Source organism: Lactuca sativa, chromosome 1 (genome assembly GCF_002870075.4).
Source record: "Lactuca sativa cultivar Salinas chromosome 1, Lsat_Salinas_v11, whole genome shotgun sequence".
NCBI lineage: Eukaryota > Viridiplantae > Streptophyta > Magnoliopsida > Asterales > Asteraceae > Lactuca > Lactuca sativa.
In genome coordinates, this window is record NC_056623.2 from 87,238,361 (window position 1) to 87,252,073 (window position 13,713).

The following is a 13,713-nucleotide window of genomic DNA, read 5'->3' on the forward strand; positions in this document are numbered from 1 at the left end:
CAGCATGATTCTTGATAAAAATGTTCCAGGAAGGTTTTGGGCTGAAGCCATGAGAACTGCAGCCTATGTAATCAACAGAATTCCACAACAAGGTCTCTCGTATCAGTCTCCATTTGAAAAGGTATGGAAGGTGAAGCCAAATGTAAGTCATTTGAGAGTATTTGGATGTGTGTGCTATGTTTTCATACCTGGTCATCTAAGACACAAGCTAGAGAAGAAGGCAGTACGGAGCATATTTGTGGGCTATGACCAAGAAAGGAAAGGTTGGAGATGTTGTGATCCAATAACCGGAAAGTGCTATGTGTCGAGGAATGTTTTATTTGATGAAACATCCTCGTGGTGGACAACAAACCATGAAGTGCTTCCAGATTCAGAAAAGCTAAAAGGGAAGCTAGTGTCATCTGGGGTTAACTTTAATCTCAACCAAGAAGAAATTGTAATCGAATCAACTGAGGTTGAAAAACAGAATCAACAACCATGGAGCTCAGGAGTTTTCCACCATGGAGACACAAGTGATAACTGTGAAGAGCCACCAAATGTAAGAAGATCGTCCAGACTTAAGAAACCCAAGCCCAAGTATGCTAATGCTGCTATAGTTGAACAGGAAGTGTGTGAACTTGATTCCTTTGAACAAGCAAGTACAAAAAAAGAATGGATTGCAGCAATGGAAGAAGAAATGGGAGCCCTAATAAGGAATCAAACCTGAGAATTAGTTCCCAAACCAACTGGTGTTAAACCCATCTTGTGCAAATGGGTCTATAAAGTTAAGCAACGTGCCGATGGCTCGGTTGAAAGATATAAAGCCCGATTGGTGGCCCGTGGATTCTCCCACCAATATGGTCTAGACTATGAAGATACATTTAGCCCAGTAGCTAAATTAACAACAATCCGTGTGTTACTAGCTTTGGCAGCAAACAAAGGATGGAAATCGTGGCAAATGGACATGAGCAACGCGTTTCTATATGGGGACTTGGATCATGTGATTCATATGACACAACCTCAAGGGTTCATAAGCAAGACAAACCCCAACTATGTATGCAAGCTCAAGAAAGCCTTGTATGGGATTAAACAGTCGCTTAGAGCATGGTTTAGTAAAATAGCTGAATTTCTCGAACACAATGGTTACTCAATAACCAATGCAGATGCTAGCTTGTTCGTGAAGACTGAAGGAGAAAAAGTGGCTATTGTTCTGGTATATGTTGATGATCTCATAATCACAGGAGATCTTGATGAAGTAATTGTTCAATTGAAAGAAAACTTGTGTACTCGTTTTCACATGAAGGATCTTGGAAAGCTAAGACACTTCTTGGGTTTGGAAATCGAATATGAAGTTGGAGATATAATCTTGCATCAACAGAAGTATTCATCAGACTTGTTGAAGCGTTTTGGAATGTTCAACTGTAAGCCAGACGTGCCACCAATGGATACAAATGCAAAATTATATGTGGATGTTGGGAGAAAACTGGAAGATGCAACTATGTATAGGAAACTTGTTGGAAGTCTAATCTACTTAACTCTAACTAGGCCGGATATTGCCTTTGTAGTTGGAGTACTAAGTCGGTATATGCAAAATCCCAGAAAACCTCATCTTGATGCAGTTAGAAGAGTATTAAGATACATCAAAGCTACCATGAATTATGGAGTTATGTTTCAGAGGGGACAAGAATGCAAGCTGGTAGGTTATTGTGATGCTGATTATGCTAGAGATGGAAGTACACGTCGCTCCACTACATGTTATGTGTTTATGCTGGGATCATGTGTTGTGTCGTGGTGCAGCAAGAGGCAGCCTACTGTGTCCCTCTCTACTACAGAAGCTGAGTACCGAGCAGCAACTATGGCAGCCCCAGAATGTGTTTGGCTAGTCCAACTCCTCAAAGACTTAAATCAAGATGTAAAACCCAAGATTCCCTTGTTTTGTGACAACTTATCTTCAATACATCTCGCAAAGAATCCTACCTTTCATGCTCGAACAAAACACATCGAAGTCCATTATCATTTTATACGTGAGAAAGTTCTAAAAGGGGAGATAGATTTAATCTATGTAAAAACAGCCGATCAAGTAGCTGACCTTCTCATCAAGAGTCTAGCCAATCACAAACTCGTGGACTTCTGAAACTCTTTGGACATTTTTGAAGCAGGTGTTGAGAGGGAATATTGAAGATGCAACACCTCACGTGGTATCATGCTTGACACGTGATTCCCTTTTAGTTATGTTTGGTTTCTACATGTTTATTTTCTAGCCTTGTTAATTTAAAGTTTGACTCAGTTATATAGTAGTGGTAGTGTCTTAGTGGGCAGTTTTTCCTTTTTCAGTTGTTTCCTGTGTAATCGTAAGCCATATGTGGCAACTTCCCTTTGCTTTTGTTTTTCGGTTGAATGAATGCAGAAAACCTTTGAGTCAATCTCTCTTCTTCTGTTCTTTGCTCACTAAAGTTGTTGTGTACAGCTTGTGATTTTTTTCATTCTAGTCAACATAATTAGAAGTTTATAAATTTTTAATTTTTTTAATACAAAGTTTTAAACTAATGTTTAACGAAAGTATTTTAAAATTTAATAAAAAATATTAAATTGTCAAAATCTATAAAATATATAAAAATTGTTGTAAAAGAAAGTTTAGAAATAACTGTATGAAAATTATAAAAAAAAAAAATTTGTATGCAAATGTAAAATAAAAAAAAAAGTTAAAAACTTGTAAGAAAATTTTAAAACATTTATAAAATATTTGGTTTAAAAGCATTTGTATTATAATTATATGAAAATATAAAAAATAGTCTTAAAAAAATATAAACAAATTTTAAAATATTGTATTAGAAAAACCTTTAGAATAAAATATAATAATAATGTTGTGAGAAATTATAAAAAGTCTTAAGAGATTTGTAATATATATATATATATATATATATATATATATATATATATATATATATATATATATATATATATATATATATATATATATATATATGTGTGTGTGTGTGTGTGTATGTGTGTGTGTGTATGTGTGTGTTTGTGTGTGTAGACAACTTTATTTTTTTATATACATTTGATTATTTAACTTGTTAAATATGTTTACCTATTATCATTGTCATCTGTTATATGTGAACACATTTACTAAGTTAAATGATCAAATATATATAAAAAAATAAAGTTCATAAACGTTAACAAAACGAAAATGTAATTACCTCACAAGTCATTTTCCTCTATATTAATTATAAGAACCATCCATTAAAAGACTTCAAACCATATAAACCATCCTTGACGACTATGAAAAAAATAAAAATCAATGATCATAACCATTCAATTATTGGGCATCATAACCATATTTTGCTTTATAATAATAGCTACCCCAGAAACGCCCCTTAGGTGAGTAGCTCCAAGAAAAATCATTATGTGCTGAGATTTCAACTTTCTATATAACCATTCCATCATTGGGCATCATAAATGTTTTGGTACCAATAAGGCAATAACCAAAGGAAATGTTTTCTTTCATAAAGAACTACCCCTTTTACTACTATTCATGCATCGTGTTAGTAATTTTCGTCAGTTTAAAATGGATTTTATCTCTTTTCAAGACCAATAAAAATTTACCACCATGTCCACCAAGGCTTCCTATCATCGGAAATCTCCACCAACTAGGTTTGAGCCCCCACCGCTCTCTTCAAGCCTTGTCCCAAAAACACGGTCCACTCATGTTGATGCACCTTGGCAATGTGCCCATGCTTGTTGCCTCCTCACCTGAAGCAGCCAAAGAACTCTTGAAAACCCATGATATAAAATTTGCTAGCCGACCAAAGTTAAGAATCCCAAACATTCTTTCGTATGGCTCCAACGACATAGTATTTGCTCCTTATGGAGAGCATTGGAGGCAATTGAAAAGCATCGCTGTAGTCCATCTTCTAAATAATACACAAGTCCAGTCATTTCAACAAGTGAGGGAAACGGAGGTGGCATTTATGGTTGACAAGATCAAAAAAAGTTGTGGCTCTTTAGTTGATCTTAATGAGTTGATTTTTTGTCTTACGAATAACATAGTCAGCAGGGTGAATCTAGGGAGGACATATGGTGGGTTAAAGTTCGAAGACATAATGGGCAGGTTTCTGCATCTGCTTGGTGGTTTCCATGTTGGAAGTTATATTCCATGGTTGGCTTGGATAGACCGATTGAGTGGTTTAGAGGAGAAAGCACATAAAGTCGTTAAAGAGTTTGATGATTTTCTTGAATGTGTTGTTGAAGAACATGTAGATAAGAGAAGAGGGGTGGATACTCTATGTAGTGAAGATCATGATCTAGTTGACATCTTATTGGATGTACAAAGAGATAATGCAATCGGCTTTACCTTTCATAGAGATGTCATCAAAGCCCTCATTTTGGTAAGAATTTTCCTTTCATGTTCTTGAATCGAAGAGTTATGATAAAATAAATAAATAAATAATTGTGGATAAAGTCACATTTGCACCTGAAATGAAACAGTAGACACTAATATAGCAAATCAATGGAAGTGACTTGGACCACGCAAAATGTTTATATGTGAAATAGTCGTGTGTGTATCGCAAAAAAAGTAAGGATGACAAATCTTATTTACATAACCAATATTAAATAAATAAATTTATTCACTATGTGATTTTTTTTTGTCGATTTTTGTAGTTAACACTATTAAAAAAATAAATTAATTCACTGTGTGGTATTCACATGCTATAATTGATTTTTTTTTTTCTTTTCTCGAAGGCAGGGTCATCAAAGCTAAAGAATGTTAGATTTAAATTTAGAACAAATAAGTGAATAACTTTTTTAATGATGCTCATAATAGTAAACTAGAAAACCACTCATGTGGTTAAAATTTAGAACTAGTAAACTAAACTACAAAAACCATGGATACTACCATGCACTACCCAAAAGTTATATTTGAAACTAGAGTAAACTTAAAATCGTTGATGTGGTTTCGTATATATAATGTGCACATTTTATTTCGATTCAGATTTTTCACTTGTATAGTCCCTCTCTGTTAATATTATTTTGTTGTGGTTTTGTCTCTGCAAGACATAAAATAACAATTTTAACGTTATTTGATTTTTTTAATTCTTTATGTTTAATTTATTATAATAAATGTTGGACCATGTCTAGCGAACAATCTTAGTACATATGGCTCTAAGACGATTCCACATATGAATGAGATCAGTGTTTTTATTAAAATATTTGGGTCCCATCACCCATCTCCGATGATTTCAACAAAAGGAATGAGACTATTAGAATTAAGGAGTTCGATAAACACGCACGCGATAATGAAGATACTAACTAAAGGAACAATAAGAACACGAGGGTTTAACATGGTTCACTTGATCAGAATAATTAAGTGTGTCCACGTTTAAACTAGACATATATTTTATTGATAATAGCTAAAAGACACACTTTCTCTTTTGGGGTTACAATCATTCGTGGATATCTATTTATAATAAAGACCTAATTTCTTATGGATATGGGCTCATGGGTCGTGACATCAATGACATGAGTTCGTCCATGATCGTATATGATCGTACATAAGTTGGTCCATGATCGTACATGGCTGACTTGGTCCCCAAGTTACAAGTTCAATTTGAAGTTCAGAGTTTAGGATTGCTTCTAATCATCAAACAGAAAGCAAGGTGTACACCGAAGGATAAGCTTAAGCGACGAGCTTCGTAGTTTCGCTTCGCTTCAGAGTCTTCAATTATATTTCGTAACTTCGCCTAAAGCTCTACTTCTTGACTGACCTTCTGACCTTGTTCGCAACCTTGCTCCAGCAACTTCATTTAGAAATAACACTTAGCGAACTTCACCAAGCGACTGCGTTGTATGATCAAAGCTTTGCACTACCAACAACTTCGACCGAAGCTTTGGTCTTATTTATATTAACTTCTCTAAGATAGTTTTCTTCTTGGGGCGATGCCTTAGTTTCTAAGTGGCAATAAGGTCAAAGGATAGATCGGGCCCCACAACTCAACGATGAAATCATAGTACCCATCCAAGACAAACAAGGTCAAGAAATAGTAACTTCTATCCTCATAACATTGCACCTATATCTACTTCATGTGGCATCAACTTAGAATGCTATAACTACCTTCCATAGAGCTACAATAAGGGGATAATATGGAGGGGAGGAATAGTTGGTAGTTAGAGACGGGGGATACCCATTTAAGATATGGAAACTTGAAGAAGAAGCATCAATTCTTCCCTTAGCAACAAAGAAGGTACGTTGAAGGTGGACATACGATGAACGTAGAGATGGCGCATGCCCACATAATTTTACAATTAAATAGGTCTAAAAATTTATATACCAATAAAGAGTTGTTGTATGTTTGCTAGATATGAAACTCACACTAAAGGGTATATTTGGAAAAAAGTAGTAAGAAGTTCGAAGCTACTAAGCTAGAAATTTTAGCTATTATTTGTGTAGCAGTGGTCATTAATTTATCGTAACAGAAAATTAATTCGTATAAATCAATCGAATTTGCTGAATAAGTAATATTATCATATAAATTAGAAATTTTATAAATTTAAAAGTATGTTTAAGTTATTGAAATGTGGAAAATAACATAAAGCATAAAAGTTATTGGTAGTCGGTGTCAACATAGGAGACACAAGAAGGGTGATACCGAGGATTAGTTTCTCCTTGACGAACTGTTCTCTCTCCTTCTTGACCATTGGTCAACGACTCAAAAGCCACCCACCCTAAACATCTAGATTTTAAATTTTAAGAAAAACAAATTATATATAAACATTTTTTTTCTATCTTCTCACAAAATTAATTATTTTCTCTCTCAAATTTCAACCCTCAAATAATGGATTCCTTATTTAGTTGTGTTTTTAATGATCCTAATTTGGATTTAATGTTTTATATATTTAATTATTTTCATATTTTTTAAGATTAATTAGTTTACTTATTTTAATTATTTTATTAAAAAAGTGGTGAGAAAATGTTGGAACCTATATATGGCCATCTTCATATAATTGGGGAAGAGAGGGAATATGATAGGAAGCGGGAGAAAAAGCTCATCTTTATGTAATTATTTTTATACTTTTTAAGATTTTTTTACATATTTGAATTATTTTATTAAAAAAATGATGAGGAAATGATGGAGTCATCTTCATGTAATTGGGGAATAATGAGAATAGGATAGAAAGCGAGAGAAAAAGCTCATCTAGAGTTGGGTAGGGACGGACGCATGATTACATACTAGGTGTTGTGAAGGATGAAATAGGTGTTACCGGTGAAGGAAAAATAGATAAAAAAAAAATCAAAAATTGTAAAAAATTTTACTACGTATGCGGGAGCTAAGTGTTGTCTGTGCCACACCGGAAACCTATGTAAAACCGCCATTGGTTGTTGATGTTGCATTGTAGAAGAAACTTAAATGAGGGACGCACCACCTAATAACGTCTAAATGCTTTCAAATTTACTTGAAAACTATTGGATTATGTGTTTTTGTTTTAAATAAAAGTTTTAAGATATTACAGCGAAATATGTTTATTTAAATTGAGTTTTTCTTAAAATTTAAATGTTAACATTTAAAATATGTCTCAAAAGCTAGTTGCGGAACATCCGCAAATGACAATCTAGAGATTGTCTAAAGAAAAAAAATCCCATGAATCTATATATATATATATATATATATATATATATATATATATATATATATATATATATATATATATATATATATATATATATATATATATATATATATATATATATATATATATATATATATATATATAGGGTTAGGTTCATTTGAGACCACTTATATTTTGTGAGACCGTGAGACGCATTTGTTTATTTTCTTTTAATTATTTTTATTTATTTTTATTTTTTTTAGTTAATTCATTTTCCGAAAATAATATTTAAAAAAAGAATTTTTTGATTTTTCCATTTATTTTGCATTTTAAAATTATTTTTAGAATATGTACAGTTTAATATTCTATTTAGAATATTTCACGTATTTTTCAAAAAAAATAGATTTTTTTTTTATTTTTTTTTAATTTTTTTTTTATTTTTTTTAGTTAATTCAAGTTTCGAAAATAATATTTAAAAAAAGAATTTTTAGATTTTTCCATTTATTTTGCATTTTAAAATTATTTTTTAGAATATGTCAGTGAAATATTCTATTTAGAATATTTCACGTATTTTTCAAAAAAAAAAACGGATTTTTTTTTTATTTTTTTTTATATTTTTTTTAGTTAATTCAAGTTCCGAAAATAACATTTAAAAAAAGAATTTTTGGATTTTTCCATTTATTTTGCATTTTAAAATTATTTTTAGATTTGGTCTCACGGTCTCACAAAGTTAGAATGGTCTCAAATGAACCTGAACCTATATATATATATATATATATATATATATATATATATATATATATATATATATATATATATATATATATATATATATATATATATATATATATATATATAGGTTCAGGTTCATTTGAGACCATTTTAATTTTGTGAGACCGTGAGACCAAATCTAAAAATAATTTTAAAATCCAAAATAAATGGAAAAATCCAAAAATTCTTTTTTTAAATGTTATTTTCGGAACTTGAATTAACTAAAAAAAATATAAAAAAAATATAAAAAAAATAAACAAAAAATCCGTTTTTTTTTTTTGAAAAATACGTGAAATATTCTAAATAGAATATTTCACTGACATATTCTAAAAAATAATTTTAAAATGCAAAATAAATGGAAAAATCTAAAAATTCTTTTTTTAAATATTATTTTCGGAACTTGAATTAACTAAAAAAAAAAAAAAAAATTCTATTTTTTTTGAAAAATACGTGAAATATTCTAAATAGAATATTACACTGTACATATTCTAAAAATAATTTTAAAATGCAAAATAAATGGAAAAATCAAAAAATTCTTTTTTTAAATATTATTTTCGGAACATGAATTAACTAAAAAAAATAAAAAACAAATAAAAAAAAATAAAAAAAAATAAACAAATGCGTCTCACGGTCTCACAAAATATAAGTGGTCTCAAATGAACCTAACCCTATATATATATATATATATATATATATATATATATATATATATATATATATATATATATATATATATATATATATATATATACACACACACACACATACACACACACACACAGAGATAAATTCTTTTGAGAACTTAAAAATTTACGAGAAATTCTAATCCGCTCATCATTTTTTCAAAACTAAAACCACCGGTATTAATAAAATGTTGCAATTAAGAGAGATCATCGGTCAAAAAAAATGACGAACTTTTTTTTTGGATATATATATATATATATATATATATATATATATATATATATATATATATATATATATATATATATATATATATATATATATATATATATATATATATATGCTCATTTAAATATGCATGCATGTCTATTTATGTTTTCTATGTTTTTTTTTGACGTTTTCAAGTTGCGATTCTCTTAAATTCTACTATTAAAGTTCTATCGTTAGATTGATTTTGAAAAAAATATCGAAAAAAAACACAAGTATGCATGCATGTATATATATGAACATTCAATATGCATACATGTCCACTTCAAAAAAATCATCAAATCTTTTTTAAACCTTAAATATGGCTTAGACGTACCATTGGAGAATATTGTTTCTGTTGGTTTTAAAAAAATGATGGGCAGACGATTAAGAGTTCTCGAGTTATTGCGAATCTTTAACTATTTAAAATAACTCCACACACACACACACACACACACACACACACACACACACACACACATATATATATATATATATATATATATATATATATATATATATATATATATAGGTTCAAATGAGAACAATTATGTAAATAAGAACTCGTTTTTTTTTTTTTTTTTTTTTTTTGTCGCAAAGCCCTGCAACGTATCGACGCGACGGAGGAATGTATTATTCATATGTAAATATAAAGATAAATTATAAGTATATTCTCATGTTTACCACTCTCACCACCGCAACCGCTACTGCTACAACCACTTCTACCCCTGTTACCGCCACCAACCGCCATATTTATCATATATGAATAATCACTTGAGAGTAGACACACACACACACACACACATATATATATATATATATATATATATATATATATATATATATATATATATATGTGTGTGTGTGTGTGTGTGTGTGTGTGAATATACTTATATATATATATATATATATATATATATATATATATATATATATATATATATATTCATATATGATTACAAATATAAGTATATTATCGCGTTTACTGTCCCCGCCACCGTAACCACCACCACTGTGATTGCTACTGCTACAGCCACGTTTACCCCTATTACTGTCACCACCTCCGCCACCGGCCGTCATATTCATATATGAATAATCACTTGAGAATATATATACTTATTTGTATATGAATATACTCATATATGAATATATAAATATACTTGTTCTTGTATGAATAGATGTATTCATATAGAAAGTTCATCATCATCACCAACACCTCCCCCACCGCCAATGCCACCACCAACTCCACTACTACCACTGCCATTGTTACAACCATCTTCATCATCAACCGTTATATTCATATATGAATAATAATATGTGAAAAAAACAAACTTATACAGTCAGATGTATTTTTAATTTTTAGATCCTTTTTTAAGAGCAACAAACAATATGAGTCTTTAATATTTTTTACATGACTTCTTTTAAGAATCGTTGAGTCATAAACAAACAACCCCTTAGTTGATGGTAAAAAAAAAAGTAAACACTAGTTTGGCTTTGTTTGCCTAAGATCTGAGCTACAGTTTTCGGAATTATCTTAAAAGATTTCTATTTTTTAAAAAATAATAAATTGTTGATTGTAAAAAAAAAAAAAAAAAAGTAAAAACTATGAACTGATAGTTACATTTGTGACCTCATTATGGGCGGAGTTTTTTTTTCTTTTAATTTTATTTTCCACTTATTTTGTAGGAGGGATAAATATATTAACGAGAAACCTTACCAAAGTCAAATTAAATAAAAAAATCCAACCATTTTAACTATACAATTACTAAAAAAGTGGTACGGTTAGACCTGATAAAAATCGACCCAACCCGCAAATCAAATCCGAACCTAACCCAAAATTAACGGGTTGGGTTGAGATTTTTAACCCATGTAAGTTAAATGGGCCAACCCATCTAACCCATTTAATTAAATAGGTTGGGTTGGGTAAAAATTATCAACCCGTTTTCAAACCAATAACCCATTTAACTTTAATATATGCTTAATTCAATATTTATTTGTATATTATCATGTATTAATCGAAGTATTAATTTATAAATTAAAATGTTGTATTTTAATAAAATGTAATCTTAATTCTCATCTTTTTTCTTATCCTCAAAAATACTAGTCACTCTCTAAAATCCCTTTGAAATTAAATATTTTTTATGTTATTTAATCAATTTATTCAAATTTGTAAATTGTGATTGTGTTTTTGTTATACTTTGAAATTTTATTTATGTTTGAAACTGATTTATATAGTATAATCTTTAGTTATTTATTTAATTTTTTGATTTTAAATAAATAAACCTAAGTTTAAATCATTTATTTAATAGGTTGGATGAGAACTACATAAATGGGTCAATCCGGTGGCAACTCATTTATGTATAAGGTTGGGTTGGTTGGAAATATCAACCCATATAAATAAACAGGTTGGGTTGGGTAGATATTTCAACCCAATTAATAAATGGGTTGAACCCGAATCCCACCCAGGTTGACCCATTGCCAGCTCTAGGTGCGATTTATATTTTTGATTAACTAAATACATATGGTTCGGTTATGGTTTTCTTCCAAAACCAAACCACTAAAAACAGAACCGAATTAATAATATTAATAAATATTTTTAATAAAATATAATATTAAATATATGGTATGTAATTATATTTCGAATTGAAAATTTAAAGGTTATTATTTGGAATTAAATGGGATGCCTAAAATTTTATTATATTAATAACGTTATAAAAATTAAATCGTTCACCTTTATAAAAATATATTTTATGTTTTTCAGTTTTTATTTCAAAATATTTTTAATTTTGATCTCGTTTATTACTATTATAATTAATCAATATTAAGCATTAACCGAACCACTAACTAAAACTAATATTAACTAATACACAATAACTACCAAAATGCATTAACAACTTATAATGGTTATAGTTCGGTTTTGTTAAAAACCGAACCAAACCAACCTCATACACACTTTTATATTTTGTTTCTTTATAATAACTTTTTTTTCTTTGGAAACAAATCTTTGTAAAAAACCAAAAGTTTTAAAATTAGTTACTTACAAAACGAGTAGTCATTAAAAAAAAGTTTTAATTTTTAGTTTTTATAAAATCCAATAAAAATACTCTTCAAACATTATGAAAATTAAAAAAAAAAAAATCATTCGAATCACTAACTTTAAATATGGTTTTGAAGTGTTCATATTTTAATGTTAAGAAATATTACTTTTTATTAAATATAACTAATTTTTTTCTCTAAAATCAGAAAAGCAAATGAATGAATATTTATCTTACTATTTTACTGAATTTGTTATAAAAATCAAAAATATTTTTTGTTAAGGAATTTGAAGAGTAAATTGTACAGAAATGGAATCGTGAGGTGAAGTGGTATGAAGATTGTATAGGTTGGAGATACCCTTAAAAAGGAATCCAACTTTTTATAAAAAATAAAACGTGAAATTTTTTGTTTTCTAGGTTTTACTATATATATAAAAACATGCCATGCAGAATGACACAAGCATAATGAAATTAACACCATTAAAGATTATGTTTATTGTAGGATGTATTTGTTGCTGGAACGGATACTACATTCATAAGTTTGGTATGGTCAATGAGTGAGCTAATAAGAAACCCAAGAGTAATGGAAAAAGTACAACAAGAAGTAACAGAAATCGCACAAGGGAGATCCATGATTCTGGAGAACGACTTAGAGAAAATGCATTATCTTAAAGCCATCATCAAGGAGACCTTACGTTTGCATCCTCCAGTGCCGCTACTTATTCCTCGAGAATCAATACAAGATGTGAAAGTAATGGGGTACGACATTCCAACAGGCACACAAGCGTTTGTGAATGTTTGGGCGATAGGAAGAGATCCTTCCGTATGGGAAGAACCAGAAGAGTTTAGGCCTGAAAGGTTCTTGAACTCTTCTATAGACTATAAAGGGCTTCACTTTGAGTTTCTTCCATTTGGTGGTGGACGTAGAGGGTGCCCTGGAATTCCATTTGCTATAATAATCATTGAATTAGCATTAGCGAATATGATATACAAGTTCGATTTGGCATTACCTGATGGAGTAGAAGGCAAGGATTTGGACATGAACGACAAGTATGGCCTTAGTCTTCAGAAGAAATCTCCTTTAATTGTTGTGGCAACTTCTCGTTTCTAGTAGTTGCCTCATCATGTAACTTTCAATAATAATATTGAAGAGATGTTTCATAATAAATGTAATAATGTAATATTAATCATATGTTCGTTTATGAACAAATAAGATGTGAAGTATGAAGTTGATGCAGATGAAAATCTAGCTAGATTTCAACAATTAGGCATGCAATGACTTCCCAACAGTCCAAGAATTAAATGCATATTCTCATCAAACAAAATATCAAACACAATAAACGAATAATATCTAGAAAAAATGGTAATAAAAAATAGTATCCATAAAAAG

General features: G+C 29.8%; 1 protein-coding gene across 1 annotated transcript; it reads left to right on the top strand.

The window, feature by feature from the left end:
• The first annotated feature begins 3,394 nt into the window (after positions 1 to 3,394).
• On the top strand, positions 3,395 to 13,491 carry LOC111896903 (cytochrome P450 Tp4149). The gene is made up of 2 exons (XM_023892871.3): positions 3,395 to 4,370; positions 12,826 to 13,491. The coding sequence occupies exons 1-2, from the start codon at positions 3,477 to 3,479 to the stop codon at positions 13,432 to 13,434; spliced, it is 1,503 nt and encodes a 500-aa protein (XP_023748639.1). The 5' UTR covers positions 3,395 to 3,476; the 3' UTR covers positions 13,435 to 13,491.
• The last annotated feature ends 222 nt before the right edge of the window (positions 13,492 to 13,713 follow it).

Bases quoted from the DNA above. Each gene is read 5' to 3' on its own strand.
- LOC111896903 (XM_023892871.3), top strand. From the start codon at position 3,477: ATGTTTTCTTTCATAAAGAACTACCCCTTTTACTACTATTCATGCATC. The intron at 4,371-12,825 runs GTAAGAATTTTC...TGTTTATTGTAG, and splicing joins TCATCAAAGCCCTCATTTTG to GATGTATTTGTTGCTGGAAC.